The sequence below is a fragment of the Puntigrus tetrazona genome, chromosome 14, assembly GCF_018831695.1.
Source record: "Puntigrus tetrazona isolate hp1 chromosome 14, ASM1883169v1, whole genome shotgun sequence".
Lineage (NCBI taxonomy): Eukaryota > Metazoa > Chordata > Actinopteri > Cypriniformes > Cyprinidae > Puntigrus > Puntigrus tetrazona.
In genome coordinates this window covers 16391992-16414890 of record NC_056712.1, presented here as the reverse complement: position 1 = coordinate 16414890, position 22899 = coordinate 16391992, and the positions used below count along the sequence as shown (strand labels likewise).

Genomic DNA, 22899 nt, shown 5'->3' with positions numbered 1-22899 from the left:
TTCACTCAGCATACATTGTGCATGTCTGACCCTTCTAGTTCTGTTCCTTTCACTGATTTATTTTCATTACTGGAAAGCAGGGGACATAACATGGAGGGTGTGCATTTTAAATGAACAGAGAGAGGAAGAGAGAGAGAGATGAAAGGCTGAGAAATGGCATTCTGGTCTGGTTCATATGTCTGACATACATCTGAAGCTAAATCAGCTTCATGTGGAACTGCATCCTGTAATTCAATTAATTTATAGCTAGGCTTATTTTTAGCATTTGTCATGCAAGTTTGTCCGCTTTTATGTTCTGTAAATATTCCATGTAAATCATGAATGAAATGCGGTATAAGCTCTTAGCTCTTTGATAAATGAGTCCCTTTTCAATTAATATGAGTAATAATGGTTTATCAGAGCAGTTGGGGGGGGATTGTAGAGGCTGCTGATGGAGAGTGAATAATACCCAACCCCCCCCACCATAATCTGCACCAGGATTCATTCTCTATCACCACATCAGAAAGTGCGTCCCTCTCTAACATCATACTCTGATACATACAGATCTGTCATTGGTCACCACAATGGAGAGGACGCTTCATGCTGTGGTAACTATGATACGTTTAAAGGTGGAGATTAATGAACCATCACTGTCTATTCTGTGTACAGATGCCTAAAACTGCCCATACAGGGGACTAAAAGTCTGAGACAACATTGAAAAACTGTAATTTGAATCTAAATAATAAACAGAGTTTCAGGATTTTGAAAAATTGGTGACATGTGAAATCTTCGTACAGATGGATGAAGACATTTGCTTCCTATTATCCAAAAGAGCATTTGTGCTTTATTCTGCGCTGGTATAGATACAAACTTCTTGAGTTTATGCAGCTCGAGTGCTGCTGTCATTATAACCAGGGATAATATAAATATGTAAAGATTAAAAGAATCTCTAAAGTCAATTTTGTCCTGAAATGTATTTAGTAATGAACGTTTCTAAAAGTGCAAAACAGAAGCATTTTTCACTCGTAGTCTCAGGCTTTTGGTCCTCACTGTATGTTACTGTGGGTAGTTTTACTGTTAAAAGTGATTGACGAATACATTCGTTACTGTGTTTGCCCAACTGTGAAATGCCCATGTCGTTGATGGAGGAATGGATTAATTTGTTTGTGAGGACCAACCATAAAAATTGTGATTTTTAAATGAAGTTCCATCCCATATAGTTTTTGAAATGTTGTCATTAGGTTTGACAGGTCTGGCCAAAAATTTACTTCAAAGCTTCTTCTGTCTCACATGTCAGACCAACATATTAAGTGTCTGACTGAGACCCGGTAACAATGGTGGAGGCAGGTGTCTATGAAATATTTTTATTACAGAGTGGAATATTAACAGTGGTCATGCTTCACAGTACATGATTTAATTCAAGTCCTTGATGAACACCAAAACGAACAAGAGTAACAATATTAATTGTTGCTCTTTTAAGAAGGCACTTAATTAAAACAGCCCACCCCCTCCCCCCTCATTATCATTTTTGTCTGGGAGCTTCACACCGCAGCAGGCTGCTCGTGTTTGGCTTTACAAATCATCAGCTGTACAAACTACAAAGTGTGCTAATACGGTGAGTTATCTCTGCTAATCTTGCCAAAAGCACAGAGACTCCAGGGATAGTTATGAGCCTACAAATTCCGGTTGTTGGCAGTTTCGGGGCTCTTATGACCTCTAGAGCTCGTGGGAAATGTAAGCCGGTCCCAAAGAGGTTTCGGTGGGGTCTAAGCTGACGTGAGAGAGCGAGTGGCTGTGCCCGTGAGTGCGTGAGAGCGTGTGGTAGCGTGTAGAAGACGGCACTGGAGACGTGCACTCTTGCTCCTGCTCCGTGGTTTGCTCCGATGTTGCCCCTCGAGGCTGATTTCCAGTTCCTGAGGCGGCTCCTGTGCCTTGCGTCCCTCCTCTGCCCTTTCTGTGCCTCTCCCAGGCAGAGCTCAACTTCACCGCAAGAGCCAGCAGGTTTTTCCCGAGAAACACGGTGGACACTCGTGGGTCTCTGTACCACAGCATTCCGACCCCTCTGGGCACGAGCGTGAACAGGTTAATGGTGACCAGGCTGAGCCACGGATAGATGGCCTCCTTCCGAGTCGCCTGGAGACCAGGCAGCGCAGTGGCACCCAGCTCTGTGAGCGACACACATGGCAGCAACAACAACAGTACGTAACAGTAAAAGAACACTATACCCTCCACCCAAAGAGGTACCCCCACGCTTCCCTGCACCTCCCACAGCCCGGCTTGCAGATCCAACACATCAAGCAAGTCTACCACCACCCACAGAAGCCGGCTGCGCACCTCCTGCTTCCTTCTGAGCGGAGTCATGTAATCGGCTCCCGTCAGGATGAGAAACAGCGAGGGCAGGCACACAGAAAGAAGAAGAGTCAGAGTCTTGCGGGCGAGAGGATCCGGGGGTCGTCGCTCCTGTCTGTAGTTCTGACACACAAAGAAAAGCTTCAGCTGCAGCAGAGAGAGGAAGAGAAACCACAGAGCGTTGGCGAAGCCCCGGCGGGGAGAGCGAGCCTCCGAAACCACACCGGCGGAAACGAAGCGCAGCGCCAGCAGGAAGCACAGGTCACCCAGCGCGACGGCAACACATGGCCATACTGCAGGACGGGCTCCGCCTCGAGGTCCCAGCATGCTCTGCTCCAGCAGGTAGAGGTCGACCACGGCCATCGTGCTCACTGTCACCAGAGTAGACACGCACACCTGGGGCGAGGGCAACATGCTTGAGGAAGAAGGAGAAACAAGGACATAGTCAGACTCTGATGACTCATTAAGAAAAGAGACGAGGATGGTTGTAGAGGTTATATCCTGATAAGGACATGGCCTGCATGATTATGTGCTATTACCAGTCTGGAACGTACAGAGAAAAGTGCAATTTCCGAGTAAATTGGCCATATATCTTCAAAGCCTTGAACGTGCATGTACGTATTACTATTTATGGCCTTCTCGTCCATTTTTATGGACTGAGCAAATTGCATGATTTTCTGCAATGTGCAGGTCAACAATACACTATTCATGCTTTCCCTTGAAGCAACACCATTGTTTGTCAATGTTTAAATGGGAGAGGTTTTCATTTTCTGCCTTTAATATCAAAGGTAGTTGCTGAATGTCTGTACCGAAGGTCTTGACAAATGTAGTTTGCAATCCTGGGCTATTTTACAATTCATGGCATTTCAAAGGCTTGTTCAGTTTACAAAGCCGGTGACATTGACTGGATTAGCAAGATGAGGTTTGTGGCAGTACTGAATGATTTGCTTGTTTTAGACGGGGTATTAGGGTGGTCAGGGTCTTTTTTTTTTCATCACTTCCAAAACATATCTTTCTGCTTCCAGTGAAATTTATTTTTCCTACTTGATGCCTCAGATATAATAGAACATGCCAGAAACTCTCTTTCTTTCTCTGTCTTTCTAAATATGATTTTTCAGCTCATGAAAATTTTAATCCCTTCATCTTTTCAAGTGTCCCAGGTTTTCTGCATAGTATATAGCACTTATGTCAACCCGTGTTTCCTTTATTAATTAATTATATTGAAGGGAACCCAGACACCCTTTCGAAGCCCTCTTTCCTCATGGCTTGCCTTCCATGCTGGTGGTTTTCTGTATTTATTTGCCTCTAGCTTCTGTATGAAACATGACTTGATCAAGTCTGATTCTCTGGTTTCTTTTACAAAATGAAGCTTCTGGGTGCATAAGGCCACCTGCAAAATGGCGACGCTCAATCTTAATACTGTCCGAGACGTGTTGTCATAACACCGCATACTGATGTTGATTTTATTCATGTTTCCTCAGGCCATATTTCAGCAACGGACAGTGTAAAACTGTGGTATTGATTAATGTAGAGAAATGATTGTGGACTTTATGGTGAAATCGAATGCAGGCCTTCTCATCCGGATGAATTCAGTGGCTGCTGCACTACAGCCATCTGACCATTTGCGTCTGACGTAAATGTCAACACCTCAGATTGATGGCTTTTCAAATAAAAAACTTACTGTTGTGGATGTACAGGTGTCAACAGGGTTTAAGATAAAGGTTTGCTACGTTTTGTTTTGGATTTTTCTACTTGCAACTACACAAAAAGAACAATTCGCCAAAAAATGAATGATATGAGTGAGAGTAAATTATGACAGAAATGTCATTTTTGACATTTAGGCGTGGATACATGAGAAAGTTTGAGGTGAAATGGAAAATGAATGGAGTGAGAGAGACGGCGAGAGCATGATGGTGATTCATTCCCTTGGCTTTTTACAGACCTAATAAAGTGTTACGGTATGATGGTAATAGTTCATAAATAAGCTGAGGGAAATGAAGAAGGATAGAGTGACGAGTATAACACAAAAAGCACAGGCGATGTGCTTTGGGAAAAGGGAGATGTGATGTTGGAGAATTGTTGATGAGAATGGAAATGGAAATATATTCATAGCTTGGGAACTGTAGAAATTAAACGCATTAATAGGAAGTGTGGAGGAAATGAAGGGAGTATGTTGGTAAATGACCTAGAATGATTAATCTTCTGTGAGCTCTGTGGAATGAAAAGGGAGTGTGCGTCACTAATATCTGATTTTGAATGTAGACTTTAATTTTGTCTCTGTTACTGATTTTCTGCTTTGGAATTCAATTGAATCCAATAATCTCAGACTATGAGTGTTGAACTCGGGCCACGGGATCCTGGAGAAAAATGCTTCTGCAAAGGACACACTTTTTTTTTTTTTCAATCAGAAAAATGATAGAAGTTATTTTAAAACGAAGAAGAATTGAAACCCAGAAGGGTTGCCTGTAGGTGCAGAGTTTATCTTTTTACTTCACTGTCAGCCCATAATTCATCAGGTTATCAAGTCACTTGGAAGATGCTGTGTTGTTTTCTCCAGGCACATCCATAATAACTAAACATCAGCACTGACAGCCAGTGCATCTTTAAGCATAAGTGATGGCTTAAGGCTGCTGGTTACAGTGCATAATTTTATGCAATTTTGCTGTACAAATGTGTGCTTTGATCTGAACTTGTATTTAGTAAGTCAACGAAAGATGTGCCTTGAATAGTCTTTTGATGTACAGGCACTAATGCATATGCTATGAATGTTGCAATAGCAATCATTTATTGTGTCTAAAAGCAGAATTTTGAAAAATGTGACTATCAAACACTAAAACGCAACTAACCTATTTTATTTATTTGAATTGTTTTAAAGGGGTATAGTTCACCAAATAGAAGTCATTTTGAATAATCTTAGTAACCAAACCATTAAAAGAAGAGACCATTAAAAGAAGAAAGCTTTTTTATGTTCCACATATGGAGAGAAAAAAAAAGTCATGAATGATGACCGCATTTTGAACTATGCATGCAGGGTTTTAGAGGATAAGTAATGCAATGAAGTAATGCATGACAATGTAAGAAGAAACGTAAAAGCTTCTCCTAATTAACACTCTGAAGTGACCGGTCAATATTACTGGGTTAAATATAGCGTGATAAATATTGTAAATGTTTAATTGCTGTGTGCAAGTGCCCATAATCACGTCTACCTCTCATTCTTGGAGATGCTCTCTGCTGGACTCATGCCACATGCCCTCATTTACGAGTAAACGGCTGAAAATGTCCGTCGGTAATGTGCCATTGAGCCATTCCCACACAGAGAAGATCATCTGTACAGTGAGAGCATCAGCGTTCGCGAATAAATGGCATCATCTGTCTTGATGCTTGTAAGTGTCGTGCTGCTGCCACCGCAGGACATGTGTGATCAGACCTGTGCCACTTCAATATATCACCATATTGCGACAGGTGTCAATGCATTAGGACCTGCCCATCCGAACTGGCAGGTGCCAATCTCGCCAGCGAGCTCGAAACATTTGAACTTTCAGACTTGAAGGCTGCATGAATAATTGAATATCAAGTTGCAAGAGAGCAGAACTTCACGTAAAGCGGGTTTAGATGAAGTAGAGAGTGTATTTACCCCACAGCATGAAGACTTCACACGGCAGTCTCAATCTACTGACCAGCGCGAACCTGCGGGCATCAAGACGATATCATCTAAATCCAGTGTCCAGAATCGCGCCAGTAATAACACTGAACCGCTGCTCAGCATAACTAAACGTGGAAAATAATCCAGAGAAGTCAGCCACGCCGAGCTCAAAGACTACATTGTCCATAATATAAACCCTGGCGTGCAGTTGATTCGGGCGAATTAGCGAGCCTTTACGTCTCCCGACTTTCTTTGTCGCAAAATCCTTATATAATCGGCGTGGGGTTAATTCCGTTATCTCGGCTCGAGCTCCGGCAGGATCCTTCGCGGTCCATCCAGACTCACAGGCGGCTGCGATGGAGCTTTTTTGAGGGGGGGCTGAGGAGAGTGCAAGTCCCTCAGAAGTGCGCTAGAAACGTCTTATCCGCCGAATCGGTAACGGAAGCCGCTTTTCTCCGAGTGCCACGGTGTCTTCTTCTTACTTCGCCAACGAAAAGGCGCGAAAGAACGCGTCGCGAGACAGTTTATGATTGCAGTGTGTCATTTGTAGGCAGCTGACGTGCGCTCGTACCCCTCCCTCCGCTCGCTCGCTCTCTAACTCTCCCGCTTAGTTGTTCTCTCTAAGCCTCTCGGATTTCACTTCAGATAGCAGGCGGGGATATTTGAATGGCCTCGTGCATATTGCATGGGAGTCACCATCCGGAAGGGTCCGCGATACTAATTACTGCTGCTAGTGCAATCATTGCTATGATAATTACATTGTTCCAGGCTGGAGAAAACAACACCCCGATGTCCCTGCTGTTAGTGACGAATGATTGTGTGCTGAGATGAACTAGAAGGTCCTTACAGATTGGTTGTTTGTCATTTAAAACTCTTTTTTTTTATTATTATTATTATCTTGAACAACTAATTGCAAAGATGGTCCCCTGGGTTAACTGCCTAACTGAAGACGGGTGACTGCGTTGCGTGACTTACTAATGCAGTCTTTTTATTTTAAATTGCACTTTTTATCTCTCTAAATTTTATTTTTAGTGGCGGAAACAGTTTAAATCATGTACAGGCACATCAGTGGCCTAATAAAAGCTGATTTATTTTTTTGGAAACAGGTCACCTATAGACCTATTTCCATGCCTGTAGTTTTAGGTACTGTAGATAATACAAAAAAGATCTGCACAGGGTGATTTTAACTTTATTTAGAAGAAGTTAAAAGTGGCAACAATTGGTCAAAGGCACATGTATTGTTAGGTATTGTAGCTAGGCAGTTCCAACTTAGTCCTTTATATTGAGCCTACAGAATTGAACTGAGAATATATCTCACGTTTTTGATAAACATCACTGACAATCAATGCTTATGCTTTAATTTCAAAACATATTTGACACTGTTTATTTGTGTATATGGATGCAATTAATGCTTCAACGCAACCCACACCAAGAAACTTTTTGCAACTTTTGGAGCCAATTACGAAAATATTTGTACCCAGAAGAGAGGCTGAATCATTTGGACCTGAAAGCAACAAGATTTTCTATATATCTACCAATTCCTGTGAGCCAGGCAATCATAATTCTTGAAATATCATACTCTAAACATGGCATCCCAGAAAAGACATTTGTTGGAAATAATGAATACTTCAGGGGGCTGAAGAAAAATATGAAATGCTGAAGAAACAAGCAAGCTCTGAGCGTAATATGGTTCTACATCAGCCCTGTCTGATTTTACATGCACTGGCCCCTTTGAAAAAATGCACACATCGGTCTGTTTTAATTATGTAGAATAAGGAGGAAAAAGTTGATGCGGAAACTTAATATTAATGAGTTTGAGGTAGGAACTGCTCTTGCATGATCAGAGCAGCAGTGTGACTGGAGATTGAGCTGAATCTCATTATCTGTTAAATTTCTGCCACAACTGCTCTGACAGGCCAGTTTCCATTCTCTTTGTGGCCTACGTGAAATCAAAGGTTACTCGTCTTATATTTTTTCTTTACAATGTTCACCTCATTTATTCATGGTGAGGGGGTCATCTTGGTGTTTTAATCAGCCAGATGGGAAAGAAAGGCATAGAGAAGGCAAAGTCATCTTTCTTGTCAAGCCATCTATGCGCACCACTGGTTTCCAGACATTTTCCATTCCTTGCCTTTGATATTTTTTTTGCCTTTCTAAGCCCCACCCACTACTCCATTCTTCCTCCCTCTCTCTCTCGCTCTCGCTCTCTCTTGCTCTTGCTCTCTCTCTCTCTCTCTCTCTCTCTCTCTCTACCTCTCTCTCTCTACCTCTCTCTCTCTCCCTCTCCCCGTGGGGCTGAAGTGGTTGAAGGTCACTCGGATCTGGCTAGCTTTCAGCACAGAGGGAGTGAGAACGGCGGAGAAAATGAGACAACAAGAGTCCAGCAGTGCAGAGTCAACACTTTCACCCACATAAAGTTGGTTAAGATTAAAAAAAAAAATAGCCTTTTGGAAATGTTACGGGCCCGATTGGTGCCCCAGGTGTGCACTGGCGGAAGCTCGTCCCAAGACATTCCTCGCTGCATCCATCTGCTACGCATTAGAGCTCTTAGCTGACGCCACACTTGCTCTCCAGCCACAGCGAGACAATCTGTCTTACCCACTGGAAGATTCTCCCAATGAACGCACAGCTTGATACACTGTTTTTGATCGTAAATGCGCACCTTAAAGTCCTTCCTTTTATTCATGGAACTTAAAATATCTATAAATCTTACTGTTAAAACCAACCCTGGCTCAACTGATAATGATACTCTGTTAATTATCAGTCTTCCTGATTAACCAACTGCAATGTTGCAAAGCTACGATAAGATAAGACATTCTCTGATGCGATGTAATTCTCTGAAGAGCGGGTCTGAGGAATTGGGCTCTTTACTTTAATAACATACGTTTAATGAAATCTTTTCACACTAGCTGATTTCCATCAGACGCTAGACATCAGCACAGATACGGCTCCTTCAGAGCATTTATTGTCCTTTTTTAACTTTTTCAATGCCGCTGTGTCTTAGACCTTCACCCTGCGTTTTAATATCTGTAAATAAATCTGTTTGTTCTGCTGTAATAAACTGATTTCAAGGCAGCACGCCTCATATTCAAGGACGCAGTGAGGCTGCATCCTCAACTAGAGGAGCAACATGTTATTTTTTTCCTTCCGACTGAAGTAGCTATCAATATTGGCTGTAAAAATGCACCGTAAAATTGACCCGAAAATAATGTGTCCCCGGTGGCACGTCTCGCCTTGTGGCATTCGCTTTGAACGCATTAATCATCACTGTTTGTACTTTTTAAAAAAAGAGATGTGTTTTTAGATGTGTTTGAGGGTACAGGGGAATTTGGGATGATCAAAGATAAAGCCATTAGCCATTCTGACAAACTTTTTATGCTAGGATTCCACAATATCTGATGCAAACGTTCTATGATTGCCCGTGAATCATTAATCCTCTTTGCACCCAAAAACAGGACCCTTCCCAGTAGAAAGCCTTGTCCATTTCTTTCCGGAGGCGTCCAACTGCATATCGGGCCGCCTGGACTGGTTGGAGGGTATGAGGCTAATCAGCTGTATGACACCCTTAAAGGGAAGAATGTAATAAAATGGGAAGAGTTCAGCACATTAAATTAGGGAAGGGGAACCAGAGTAATTAATTAGAGTGTCTCACACTGCAGAGTTTAATTAACCCCTCTTCTACAGCCCCCACCTCACCCCCATCTTTCAGGCTTGGGCAATGAATTGCCCGTCCTTGGGTGCCAGGGGCAATTAATCCTGCCTGCTGCCCCGAGGCCACGTCCCCTGTCATGCTTGTGTACACACGCCCTTTTTTGCACTTCTGTTTCACTCACCGTTACATATCAGTGCGCACGAGGAAGGAACATGCAGCGCCGTGTCCTCTAAATCCCACACTAAGAGAGCCCTCTGAAAGAAACTGTAGTTATGCTCTCCCACTTCTTTATCCCACTCTTTACTCTTTATATCGTTTTGTTTCTTATTGTCGGTAGAAGGATGGTCTAGTCTGCACAATGAAAATTCATTTATCATTCTGTCATCTCCTCGCCCGCATGTACCGCTATGATTTTTTTTCTTTCGTCAAACACAAAAGGAGAAATTTTGAGTTCCTTTTTTTTGTTAGTCACACGGAGATATTGGATGACAATATGAGACTTAGAATATAACACCATACAGGTGTTATATACAGTGTTGTTGTTGTTTATAGTAAAACTATAAAATGTTTAAAGTGCCCCTATTATGGATTTTCGAAAATGACCTTTTATGCAGTGTGTAACACAGCTCTAAGTGAATGAAAACATCCTGCCAAGTTTTAAAAGCAAAAGAGCACCGTGCATACAGTTATTGTCTCTTAAAAAAAAGAGTCAACTCTAAATCATTGAAACGAGTCATTTCTTTAATAAACGAATTACAAGCCATTTCATGTTGGTTTCAGTATGAAATATTAGCATATTGCCTTCCCACTTGATGATCTTTTCTCATTGTCTGAATGAAAATGCAAATTTATTCTTTGCCACTAGGTGCCACTTTTGATGCGGTAGAATAACGTTTTCCCCAGTAAAGCTGTATACAAAGCAGCACTGCACTCTTCATGAAAATGAATCCAATTGAACCAGTCACCGCAGATTAGGGGTTTGGAAAAATGAATTGTTGCATATTATAAGACAACGTGTTTTTTGACCTTGCATGCATGTCATCTTGTTGTTGGGGTCAAAAGTCATATGAAATAATAATTTAAAAGAAAAACGTTAGCAAATATTCAATAATGTTGCTAACTCTAATGAAATAATTTGGAACTACTAAAAATAACCAAAATATCAATAAATATAAACATATTAAAATATCACTGCTTTAATGACGTTTGTGGTACTTTTTAAGCTTGGAAGTGTTAACTCCACCTTTGCAGATTTCACAAAAGTTACCCAAGACCAGCATCAGAGTGAATGAAGCATACATAACGCAATTAAAGTTTTGTTTTTGTGCACTATCCTTTTAAGTGCCTCATTTTGCAGTAATTTAATTTCTTATATATAGCAATTCCCATCACTGAAGTCTTTTGTCCAGCATTTTCTGTCCTCGCAATGTTCTTTTCCTTTCTTATGTGAACTGTTAACAATTTTAATTTGCTTAATTTCTTATTCATGCATTTAATTACGCAGGTTTTCACTTAGTTGGAAGTCACACTGTCCTCTAATGCCTTCTCCTTAGAGGCTTTGCTGTAAAGTGATTGAACCACTTGAACCCACCACTGCGCTCCTTTTTCTTTTGCTTCTCTTTAATGGAATGAGCTCGCAGCCCTCACACATGCATTCTTTATTCATGCGGGTCCCCTATGGCCTCTCCATACATCAGCTCTCAGAAGCCTTTCACCCGCTTTGTCAAACGGACCTTCTGAATGTTAGTATTGATCTTCATTATTGCTCTCATAGGGGACGTGACTCCAACGAAACACTGTTCTTCTCTGTCCTCACAGGAAATATGCAACACTTACATATGTGCCCTGTTATTCGAAACAACTTTTACTTTCTGAGCCTGTTCTCACTCTTTTTGTCATTCATCCATGTCAGCGGCCATCTCGTTAAAAAGAATCGCTGAAGCTGAAAGCTTACGTTATAATAATGAAACAAATGCAAAGCGGGAGAACTGATGAAAAGAATGAATAAAGGAGTTGTTTTGTGAATCACAAACACAATTCGGATGCAGATGCAATGCACAACATATATTAGATGAAGGGGTTTTCAGTCTGGTTATTAAATTATTCTCCCTGTTAGAGAGTTGTTTGTTTCCAAAGAACGTATTTCATAACAAATTGATCTATAAGCATGATTGTTTTCGAAAGCTTTCGTGACTGGTTATCTTCTCGCACAATTCACCCAAGATTTTTCTTCTGTCAGAACCTTCACCGTGAATGGCTGCTTCATCCTACAGGGTACTGATATGATAAGCACTTTTAATATTCATCTGCGATAATAAATAACGTGCAGTGTCCAAGGTTGGTAGCACGCCTCCATCGAGGTGATGTACTGCAGCCATTTTGTTCTTCCCAGTCCTGCTTTTATCAAACGCATTTGAAGAAAGAGGAGGTTTAATTGGACTGCTTGACTTCTGGATGATTAGATCTTGGTTTTTAGAGAGCTACACTGGCAATTTGGCCTGAGCTCGAAAGTGGATGTATCTGCCATTAAAGGCACAATGTCTTGGTCATCCGGAGCTTATTTCGTAATGATGGCCAGCAAAATCTTCATCTTCAAGCCTTGTCTTTTTAACCAACGGCAGATTCCCATTTTTATAATGGCCACACTTATGTTATTAAAAGCGCTACACAGAGCACAATTACTATGGTTTCTTCCATTGTACCTGTCTTTGTTTGGCACAGTTTGAATGTCTTGTCTTGTGTGTCTGATGTCGGTACACCGCCATAACCTTTCATCCTTGTTGCCTGCCTGCCTCCCCCCCCATCGTCAGACGGCTATGTCCTCACAGATCTGTCCGCATCTCACCCAGTGGCTTTGCTTGAACTTCTTTCAGACCAAAAACAACAACTTTAAAGGGAGTTATGAAGCAGCGGGTGGAAAAAAAACGAAGTAGAAGCGCTATGGAATCGCAGCCCAAGGGTTTTTGAGGCTCTCCTAACAACCTCGGTTTAATATTAATCCATATTTAATTAGGAATCACCCGCCGCCTTTCTTGTTTACTTAGATCTGTTGTTCTCGCTGAAGTCAGAGCTCGGGGAGATGCTAGTGGGTTGACATGGGATTACTATTAATAAGCAAGTCAGGAGGGAGAAGGGCTGCCTGCCATCAGGGGCTTTTGTTTTTCATTTCATTAGTGTTGAAAATTTTTTGATTATTATGCAACGTGCTGGCTGAACAGTAATACCTCTGGATTTGAGGGGAAATATTTGCTGTTCTCACATGACAGTGTTTGCTTTAACTGATCTGAAAAGATTGCATCAGTATTGAGAACTTAGGCTCAAACATCAATGGTGTTTTGAAGGAATTTCTTTACAAATTTACTTTGCTGCCAAAAGGTGCTGTTTGTCTTGGCTCATATATCACATAAGGGATGTATCTTTCACTTTGCCAGAATGTCTGTTATATTTTAAAGCTTATTTTGGCCAAGAACCGCCTACTTGCAGGAAAGGTCTGACTGGCCTATTTAAAGCGACTAAGCTCACTTTATTTTGTTCTAACATGCTCAGGGAAGTTTGTTTATCTGAAATGCATAACAGTTTGGGCGAAATTTAGAATCCCATTACAGTTAATCCTGTCATACTAACATAGCTTAGTTAAAAATTCAATTTAAATAAATTTATAATGATTTCTGAATGCCACAAAACCCTGGTTGTTGCCTCAAGAAAAAAATCTAATAATTGCTCAGCAGTCTGTGATCATGTGTACAGAAAAGTGAAATTCACTGCTCCTTTGGGGTAAGTTTTTAAAAGACATGAATACTTATTTAAACAACAAATGCATGAAATTGATACTGAAGATATTTGTAAAAATCATGTGTAAGAGTTTTTTTTTTTTTTTTTTTTTTTTTTGAAATGCTGTTTTTTCACTGAAGACTGGAGTAAGTACGCTGAAAATTCAGCTTTGTTTCTCAAGAATAAATTACATTTCAAAACAGCATGTTCATAAATTTTTAAATATATTATATATGTGTGTGTGCATGAAAGACGTCTTTAAATTACATAACCCAAAATGCTGGAATGATAGTTTATGGTAAGACTCTGAGAATTTATGTCTATCTAATAGAAATTATATATTATTTCACATACACAACTTCTATTGTGTATATTAGCTAGTAAATGCCACTTTTGGTAGTTCTTTGCATTTGTCCATGCAATATGCATCAAACGATCAGTGGGTGAACTGAGGGTGATACGTGAGTGTGGTGTTTAATTGAAACTGCATTAGCAACTCTTTCCCAATAGTTCAGAACGTTAAATAAATCTCTGTAACATCTACCACAAGATGAAACGATTGTTCCAGTCACAATGGATCCTTCAAGTGCAAGGAAAACTTTTACAACTGTAATAAGATTACAGATTAGCGACCGCCTCCGCAGTCAACCCACAGAAAACACTCATGCTCTGGTGAAGCCGCACAGGAGAAATGGCAGCCAGTGTTGACTTAATGTCAGCTATACATTTAGCTTTCTGCCTGGCAAGGGCCAGGAAAGAGAATCTAATTTATCTGGAGTCTCAGAGGCATGATGACTGCCATACTCTGACATACACACACACACACACAAACCCACACCCTTGGGTAAATAGGCTTCCACTAGCCTCTCTCGTTCGCTTTCTCACTCACTCACGCAGGCATCCAAGCATGCCGAGGCATTCACAGTGCACCAATGAGTTATCGAATGATTGACACCATGCAGCCACTCTAAATGGCTATTGGTATTCATCAAAAGAATGCCACAGTGAATAACGGGCTAAAATGTGCATGGGTCTAAACCTTTCTGAATGTTTTTCCTATGCCTTCTTTTCCAGAAAGGAATTCCCATCGGGACCTTCTGCAAAGACTTCAATGAGAAAACCAAAGACCTCAAAGAAGGCATTCCTCTTCCCATCAAGATCAGCGTGAAGGTAACGTAACCGCTCATTAGGAGCACTGTTTTCACGTCAGCACCACTTTACCAATCAGTCACAGATGTGAAGTCTTGAGGGCCTCATGATACTTCTTATTGCTTTCAATCAATCTTGCTCTCGTTTGTTTTGCCGCTTGTTTTCTCATTTTATGAGTCCCTGGAGGTGCTCGTTTACATTCGCATCCCAGGCGCATTAGCAAACAGCATTAGATGCGTCTCGAATGCCAAAGCACGGATTAGGCCTTCTTCTGACATTATGATCAAATGAAGGTATTGAGTGAAGTGGATTAAACGGAAGAACACAGCTCTCCCGATCTGAGCGTGACTCGTAAATGAGGAATATTCATTGATGCGGCATATGTAATGTTCATCTGGCCTAGGTTTATCTCAGGTCTCACCTTCTGAGCACGTTTATTATAATGCTTTTGTCAAGGACACTCGTTTGTGCTTGAAGGCAAAGCTTGTAAATGTACTCCAACTCCAACTTTCTTGGAGAAATGAGGCCGTTTGATGGATTCCTCAATTGTGTGCATTAGCAGCTTTTTCCCTGACACCTTTTAGTCTTTGTTTCTCTCGTACGATCGTTCCGTCTCTTCTAATCGAGTCTCTCCCATTTTTCATCCGCCCTCTGTAACACAATGAGAGGTCTAGCACTTTCTCCTCATATTCTCAGTCTTTTAAATAAAGATGGATTGATGGCTGTTAGTAATGCTTGCCGAGTCGACGACAGAGCACAGGGGCATTTGAGCAAAGGCCCATTATGAAGGTTGTGAGAAATGGCTTTTTATTATAGAGGGGTCATTGCTCACAAATTTTAAAGTGGCACGACTGCGTGAAATGAGAGTTCTCATTACAGGTCTCCATCTCTTTTACATTACCGAACTGTTGAAAAGCTCTTGTGTGATTTCAATTGGAGGAAGTCCTGGTTTCGATAACCCTCTGTGTCTGTAATCGAAATGGGGTGATGCTGTGGCAGTCCAGACGGCGGTGCAGACATTGTGAGGAAATTATATGGCCGCATTATGTTCGGGCACTGTAACCCAATCCAGTCTGGGGTGTTTTAATGTCTCTGGCTCATGTCTAACGCTCTGTCTCAGTCAGAACCCAAACACATAATCTTTTTTTCTGAGCCGATTAAGCGAATGTCCGTGGTCCAGTTCTGCCACAGTTTGAATTCAGAGACTTCTGTTGCATAAAGTAGGACTAGACATCTTCAGCAACATCTTCAGCAACAATGTCACCTTCATCTAGCTCATCCCTTTGTGCTGTCCTGTCAGTCGTGGTTGCCCGAGGGTGGGAATTGTCAGCCTTTGTTGTTGGCAGTCCTCTGCAGGTACATCAGCTCTCGTTCCAGGAGCAGATGCAAGATGATTTCTGAGGGAGAGAGAGAGGAAAACGTGCACCTCATGCTGTTGTCATTCATCATTCGTTCTTTGAATGCACATGCAACAGCTCACTCTGATTTTTGACTTGCTGACAATATTTTATTTTGCAGTAATAAAAAAACAACTGCATTTTTACATATTCTGAAGTCTGTTGGTTGTGCTCTTCTACACAAAAGTTCTATAGTATGTTGAATTAACTTTTTTCTTGTATTTAATAAGTGTACTTTTTTAGCTATATTATTGTGTGCTTTTTTTGATTTAAAAAAATATATATATATTTTTAATATATATATATTTTAGTTTTAGTTAGTTTATCATATTAACATCAATGTTTTTATGCGGTTTATTTTCCACATTTACATTATTGTTGCTCTTCTACTCCCCACGTTTCTGAAATTTTTTTACACAGCTCTTTGTTCGGAGAAGCAATGTGAGCTCTGATTGGCCAGCTATCCACTGCATTGTAATTGGCCGAATACCTCAAGCAAGTGTTGGAAATGTAACGCTTTTTACCATAATTTGATGCTGTGTCCCAGCGTTATGACACAAAAACAATAAAAACGCATTATAAATTTTAAATGAGGCATTTGTTGCATCTAGTGGGGAAGTAATTGCTAATTATAATGACTTAGTACTGCTTTTTTTACACGTCTCTTTCATTACCCCGTGTAAACATAACACCATGTCTGCATTCGAGATCGTAGAAATGTAAAACTATCACAACATACAGTATATTCATATTTATTTACATATCTGATTACTTAGATATGTAACAGCATTAAACTCTTCTTTACCAGCTGTCCGGTGGAATTATTTAATTTAAAGTTACATACCCAGTTTTAAATCTTTATTAAACAGACCCTAGGACTGTCACGGTTTTTCGATTCAATTGGAGTACTCCATTTTTTTCTTATATTTTTTCTTATATATTTTAAATCCTCAATTGCATTTTGCCTCTGTCGAGTAACCGACATCATACCAACGACCAATGATCATACATCAATATTTTTCCTATGCTAACTGTTCAATGCGATTTCAAAGTAAAAGTCTAAACTCTCACTCTGAGTTTACACGTTTCGACACCCACATATTCAAGAAATGACAGTGAATGTAGCGTTTCTGTCATAAAGAAATAGCAAATATTTAAGATTAAGTGAACATTTGAACTAAATGTTTTTTAGTCAATATTAATCGAGGATTAGATCGCACAGTAAATATCGTCAGTCTGTTGGTGCCCTCTGTACTCATTTGTTATTATGTAATATAAACAATACAATGTTTTGTTCAGTAAAACCATATAATTGCTTGCTGTATTTGAACTAATTATTAGTGCCTCATTGCTGCTATACATGTATTTTAAGTCATTTTAAAGGCTGATTGCTTAGGTCTATATTTATCACTTCAAAATAAAATTTGTAATTGGATTTTTAAGTTACTCGATTACAAAACAGTCATTAGTTACAGTCCTACAATTCTCTATATGTTTGATGAATAGTAATTGATGCTTAAACACCACTATTTAGCTTAGCCAGTCGGTTAGTGTCTTTCTCAACCCAAAGGGGCTTTGCAGTGCATAACAAACATGCACAAAGCAATATAAAAGCTATAGAATGAAGAGTAAAAAAATGTCAAAAGGAATGATGGGGAAAGAGACGAAGTACTGTGTATACTTACTTTACCCTTTTAGTTTTTTGCAGTATTTATGAGACGGGTCACTCCAAAATAAAAATTGCCATCGTCTACTAACCCTCATGTGGTTCACTGTCTTCAACAATGAAAGTATAAGAAGACCAAGCTGCAAAAAGGGAAAAGGGCAAAATAAAAAAAAGATGTGACTTGTATACTGTATTGCGGGCGATTGCATGGAAAAAGAACATCCTGCTATGAAGGCATATTAAGAAACAGACATGTTTCGAAGGACGCAGGTTTGAGAAAATGATGACAGAATGTTTATTTATTGGTTGAACTATCGTTTCAAGACATCTCCTGGAATATAAAGCTCCATTGCCAAACAAAAGGAAAAATACTTTTTGTGATTCATTCTTCGAGTCCTACAGGCAGATTAGGCCCTAAAGCTAGCGTCCTCTCACTATACTGATGAGCATTCGACAGGGATTGAAGATTAGCCTGCGCTACGTGATCTTTAGCTCCAGGGGGTGCAGAGAATATTCTGGTTGAGTTCGCAGCACAATGCTTGCTTTAGGCTTGAGCCGGATGGCTGCAATGCATTTTAGCCAGGCTGTCTCCCCGAAGTCAGACTGCCTGTGAAGTCCCAGTTGTCCCATTAAGCTGTCTGCTGCACACTCATTGTTTTTGAGCCTCTCTATGCAGACTAATCCCTGCCTTAAAGCTTTGGTTTCGGCAGGCCTGTCGAGGGTGTGTGCCGGGGGAACGGAGGGTGTGGATGTGTGCGTCTGGCTTCACTCGACTCGACTCTGAGTTTATGAGAGGCTGTCAGAGTCTATGGTTGCCAATGAGGTTGTCAGGCTCCAGAGACTCAATTGGAAGCTATAGGATTTTAGCTTCTCTTGCTCTTGAAGACGATAGCGTTGGTGATACCACCCGCTATGTGCGACGAGACTGATAGACCGAGAGCGATAGCTTGACGCCCACAAATCCGAAAACGAAAATAACCTTCTGTTCCCACAGTCTCGACAGATAATCGTCAAAAACAAACTTAACTTGCAGTCCGTAATGCTGCAGATTTACCTGCAGTACATGAGGGTTTTCTCAGATATTGAAAGCTTTGTTTATCATTGATTGTGTCGTTTTTTTTTTTTATGATTTTACAACATTTGACCTATGCACGCAGGATAAGTGTAATTCACATTTTCTCTTTTTCTTCGGTTGGCAAGCAAATGAAGCAAAGCTATGTATGCGCTTATAGTGAGCACACCTTTCCTTTTTTTTTTTTTTTTTTTTTTTTTTTTTTTAAATAAAAGAAGGCAACAGTTTCAGTCCTGGTTCACTTGGTGCCTTAGGCATGATAAGACACCAAAAGGAAAAACTACTTTTTAACGGCGTCCATGAGTTCTTTGTAAGAAAAAAAACCAAGCAAAATTGTTACTGAACTCGGCAGCCAGTGATGGCCAAGAATTTAATTTTGTTTAAAGTTGTTTTTCTCAGGAAATGTATTTTATTTGTCTTTTTGGTATAATATCTAATTTTGTTTGTCTTATATACATCTTATAATTTATTCATTATCATATTTTTGCATATTTCTGCCATATGACCTTACGTAAACCTTTATGTAAATATAAACTGCATTTTATCAATTAAATTTGATAATTAATTTTATTAAGTAAAAAGCCTAGATGGGCAGTTTAAAGCAAACACTATAGCACATTTCTGTCCGTGTTTTATGATCCTTTATATAAATTTTTATGTAGCAAGATCACATTAAACTGATTTAATTAATTAAAGTGACAGTAAAGACATTTATATTGTTACATAATATTTTAAATAAAGGCTGATCTTTTGAATGTTCTGTTCTTCAAAGAATCGAGAAAAATGTATCACAGTTTCTACAGAAATACTAAGCAGCAACATTTGATGATAATAATAAGAACCATTATTAATAGCTGAGCACTAATAATAACTGATTATAATTCAGCAGCAAATCAACATATCAGAAGGATGTTGGAAGGATGAAGCAAAACTGAAGACTGAAGGAAATGCTGCTGAAAATGAATCTTTGCCATCACAGAAATAAATTACATTTTAAAACATATTTGAATAATTTAACGATATCTATTAGATTGTTTCATTGAATACCTTAATAAAAAGATTTCAACACATAAAATATATTCAAATAGAAAATATTTTTTTAAAAATGTTGTAATATTAAATATTTATTATGTTTCTATTGCATTTTTCATCAACTAAATGCAGCCTCAGTGAAGCTTTCGAAACATGAAATCCTACCAACCCCATATCTTTGTTTATTTCTTTAATTTTTAATCCACCTGGCGCACAAGATGACCTGAGGGACGAGGGCTAGTTTGAATGAGTGTGATGTTTCTGACCGAGCTTACCCCTCTTTTCTTTCCTCCAGTCGGACAGGACGTATGACCTGAAAATCGGGCAGCCCACTGTGTCTTACTTCTTGAAACAAGCCGCCGGCATTGAAAAAGGAGCTAGAAAAACTGGTAAGCGAGACCTATTACAGCCGGGGCGGCTGTGACCATACATCCTTCTTTCCATCTCGCAGCAGTCTATTTGTATATCTCGCCGCCGCCTTATGTTTCAGTAATGGACAGACTTCCCCCTGCAGGGTGTTTTGGTTCAGATTGAATTTTTTTGACTGATGATATATTGATGATGAGCTGCACTGGTGGAGAGCTGTGCAATTACTAAGAGGAACGCTGCGGTGAAGGTGGCATGTTAAAAAAAAGAGAATTATGGATTTGCTTCATTTTCATACGTTTCACTCTACCTCAATTATTCTTTCTTATGCGCCCACTCTTTTTCCTTCCCCTCTCTTTCCGTTACCTCTCCCCTTCACTCCATCTCCACTTCCATTTTTCTCAATCACGACCAACCACACCTCCTGCTGGTTTCTCTTTCCGTGCTACTGTGTTTCATCACTTCTCTCTTTCCTCTCCTGCCTTGTTCCTCCGCTCAGGGCATGAGATCGCAGGTATGGTGACGGTGAGGGCCGTATATGAGATCGCACGGGTCAAATCACAGGATGACAGCTTTAAGCTGCGAGACATCTCTATGCAGAACGTTGTCAAGAGCATCATCGGTTCAGCCAGATCCCTCGGCATCAAAGTCGTCAATGAGTGAGAGCCTTTTAAACTTCATTCTGCTGCATTCTTCACAACATACAATACAATGTTTGGGTACATTCATTCTTGCCGTCCTTTACGATGTACAACATTAGCAATGTCTTCAGAGCTACAGAATAACAGAAATAAAGGTGCAAGAGTATATTAATCAAAGATGCATTAAATTGATCATTAATTAGTTTTTATTGCATTTCCTTTAGTGATTATTGTTTCATTAAGTATTAATATATCAGCATTGATAATGTTTCTTGAGCGTGCTAAATAATCAGCATATTAGTATGATTTCTAACATTTACAGGAATAAATTACATTTTAAAATATATTGAAATAGTAAACAGATATTTCAATTTGCTGTGTTTTTGATCAAATAATTTCTTGCTGGGTAAGACTTCTCTTTTAAAAAACATTAAAATCTTGCCATTTCCAGGATTTTGAATGGTAGTATATATCTTTTTAAAAAATCTAATTGAAATATTAGTTATTAGGAAATGGATTCATAGGCATTTATGCTTTCATTTGTGTTTTCTGCGTGTCTGGTCTCCTCTGCAAGTTTTAAACATCCATCTTTTCCTTGTATAAATATTGCAGGAATCCCACCACCTAGTAAAGACCTTAATAAGAGATGTGAATAAATAATGGCTGAATAAATCAAGTCTTACTTCACACGCTCGCCAATGACTTCAGTTCTCGTGCTCGTTTGGAATTTTATGCCATTTCTCACTGTTGAGGATTGCGCTTGATCTGCAGTCTTTTAAAAATGAATCATAAAATTCATGTTTTGTATAATTAATGTCTTAATAATGCTGAGAAATTGTAAGGGATGCTGCTATCTTATGTATTGAGACTATTCATTAGAGGAGTGTTTGCTTGACAGCTACCAGAGCCTTTTCTATATCCTCAGTCTCTGCCCCATCAAATGTCATTTGAGCCATTGAAACATTTAGACAGCAGCCCGTTCTGTTAGCAGTCTTGTCTTTTCTTAAACCGAACCTCTTTAATAAATGAACCATGTCACTGAGGCATAAATGCCCAGACCCATCATTTGTGCATGAGGGAAGAGCAATGCTCGCCTTGCATTTCAATCGATTGCTAGAAATGTTTGAAATTCTAATGTAATGTAGATGTATCTGTTGATATGCCTCTAATCTCCATCTTCTCTGTCTGTTCCCTCTTCTGCCACTCTCACGGTGCTCTCTCTCTCCTCTCCTGTCATGCTTCTGTCAGCCTGTCACCGGAAGAGTACGGGAAGTTTCTCAGAGAGCGTGAGGAGAGACTGAAGGCAGAAGCCGAGGCAGCAGCCGCTGAGGCAGCAGCAGCAGCAACAGCAGCGAGGAGGAGATGAAGAGCTGCTGTGTGCTATTTATCAATACAAAACCCCCGTTCACATGGATTTGACTGCTATTCCGAATATGTTTTTCTAATAAAATGCGGCTCATTTGCATCCAAATGTATTGAAGTGTATATTTTTTTTCTCCTCTGTATATCTCATTGTTGATTCTATCCTGCCTTCTGACTTTTCTCTACCTCCCCCACATTCACTTTTCTTTTCTCTGTCTCCTTCAACCTTTTTTAGGCCTCTGAGCCACTTTCACCTACTTTTTCCCTCACATCCGTCGGCTTACCCATCTCGCCTCACTATCTCTGGGTAATAATACTGGGGGTTTTTTATAGCTGCTGTGTCTTCTGACATCTTTCCTGAAGTAGTTTGCCCTTTGGCAACACTGTGACAAGGGTTGATAAGCATTGACAAATAAGGATATTTTTAGCACTGTATATATTCAGTATATAGCATATATGTGGTAAATATATAATATATATGTATATATGTAATTTACACACACCTGTAAAATTATTATTATTTTTTTTTAAAGCAGTTAAGTTTTTTTTTTTTTTTAAATAAGTACCTACATAAGACCAACTGGGGAACGTGACAGTGTGCAGTTTTCAACACACCTTATTTTATTCATTGATTGAAAACCCATTCATAAAACCCCATTGGAAAAATCTCAAGGGAACCCAAGACGAATTGGTCTTCTGGGTTTTAGTATAGTACGCAGTTCACATACATTAACAGATTTAGTCTATAGTACAACCTTACCTGCATTAATACACTATATTCACATAAAGTGATGTTATGGAGCATATGTCCATTACTTGA

At 39.8% G+C, this 22899-nt stretch overlaps 2 protein-coding genes across 2 annotated transcripts in view; one reads left to right on the top strand and one right to left on the bottom strand.

The window, feature by feature from the left end:
- The window catches only part of mrpl11 (mitochondrial ribosomal protein L11), a 28945-nt gene extending 6757 nt beyond the window's left edge, over positions 1-22188 (top strand). The window contains exons 3-6 of the mRNA XM_043258073.1: positions 14469-14564; positions 20006-20099; positions 20576-20735; positions 21966-22188. Coding sequence (XP_043114008.1) covers positions 14469-14564; positions 20006-20099; positions 20576-20735; positions 21966-22083 — 468 coding nt within the window. The 3' untranslated portion in view covers positions 22084-22188. The remainder of the gene's footprint in view (positions 1-14468; positions 14565-20005; positions 20100-20575; positions 20736-21965) is intronic.
- tmem265 (transmembrane protein 265) lies at positions 1330-6598 on the bottom strand. Its single transcript, XM_043258072.1, has 2 exons — positions 5963-6598; positions 1330-2743 (listed from the first exon to the last, which is right to left on the bottom strand). Exon 2 carries the CDS (start codon positions 2740-2742, stop codon positions 1696-1698), a length of 1047 nt encoding a protein of 348 aa, XP_043114007.1. The 5' UTR covers position 2743; positions 5963-6598; the 3' UTR covers positions 1330-1695.
- Positions 22189-22899: the final 711 nt, after the last annotated feature.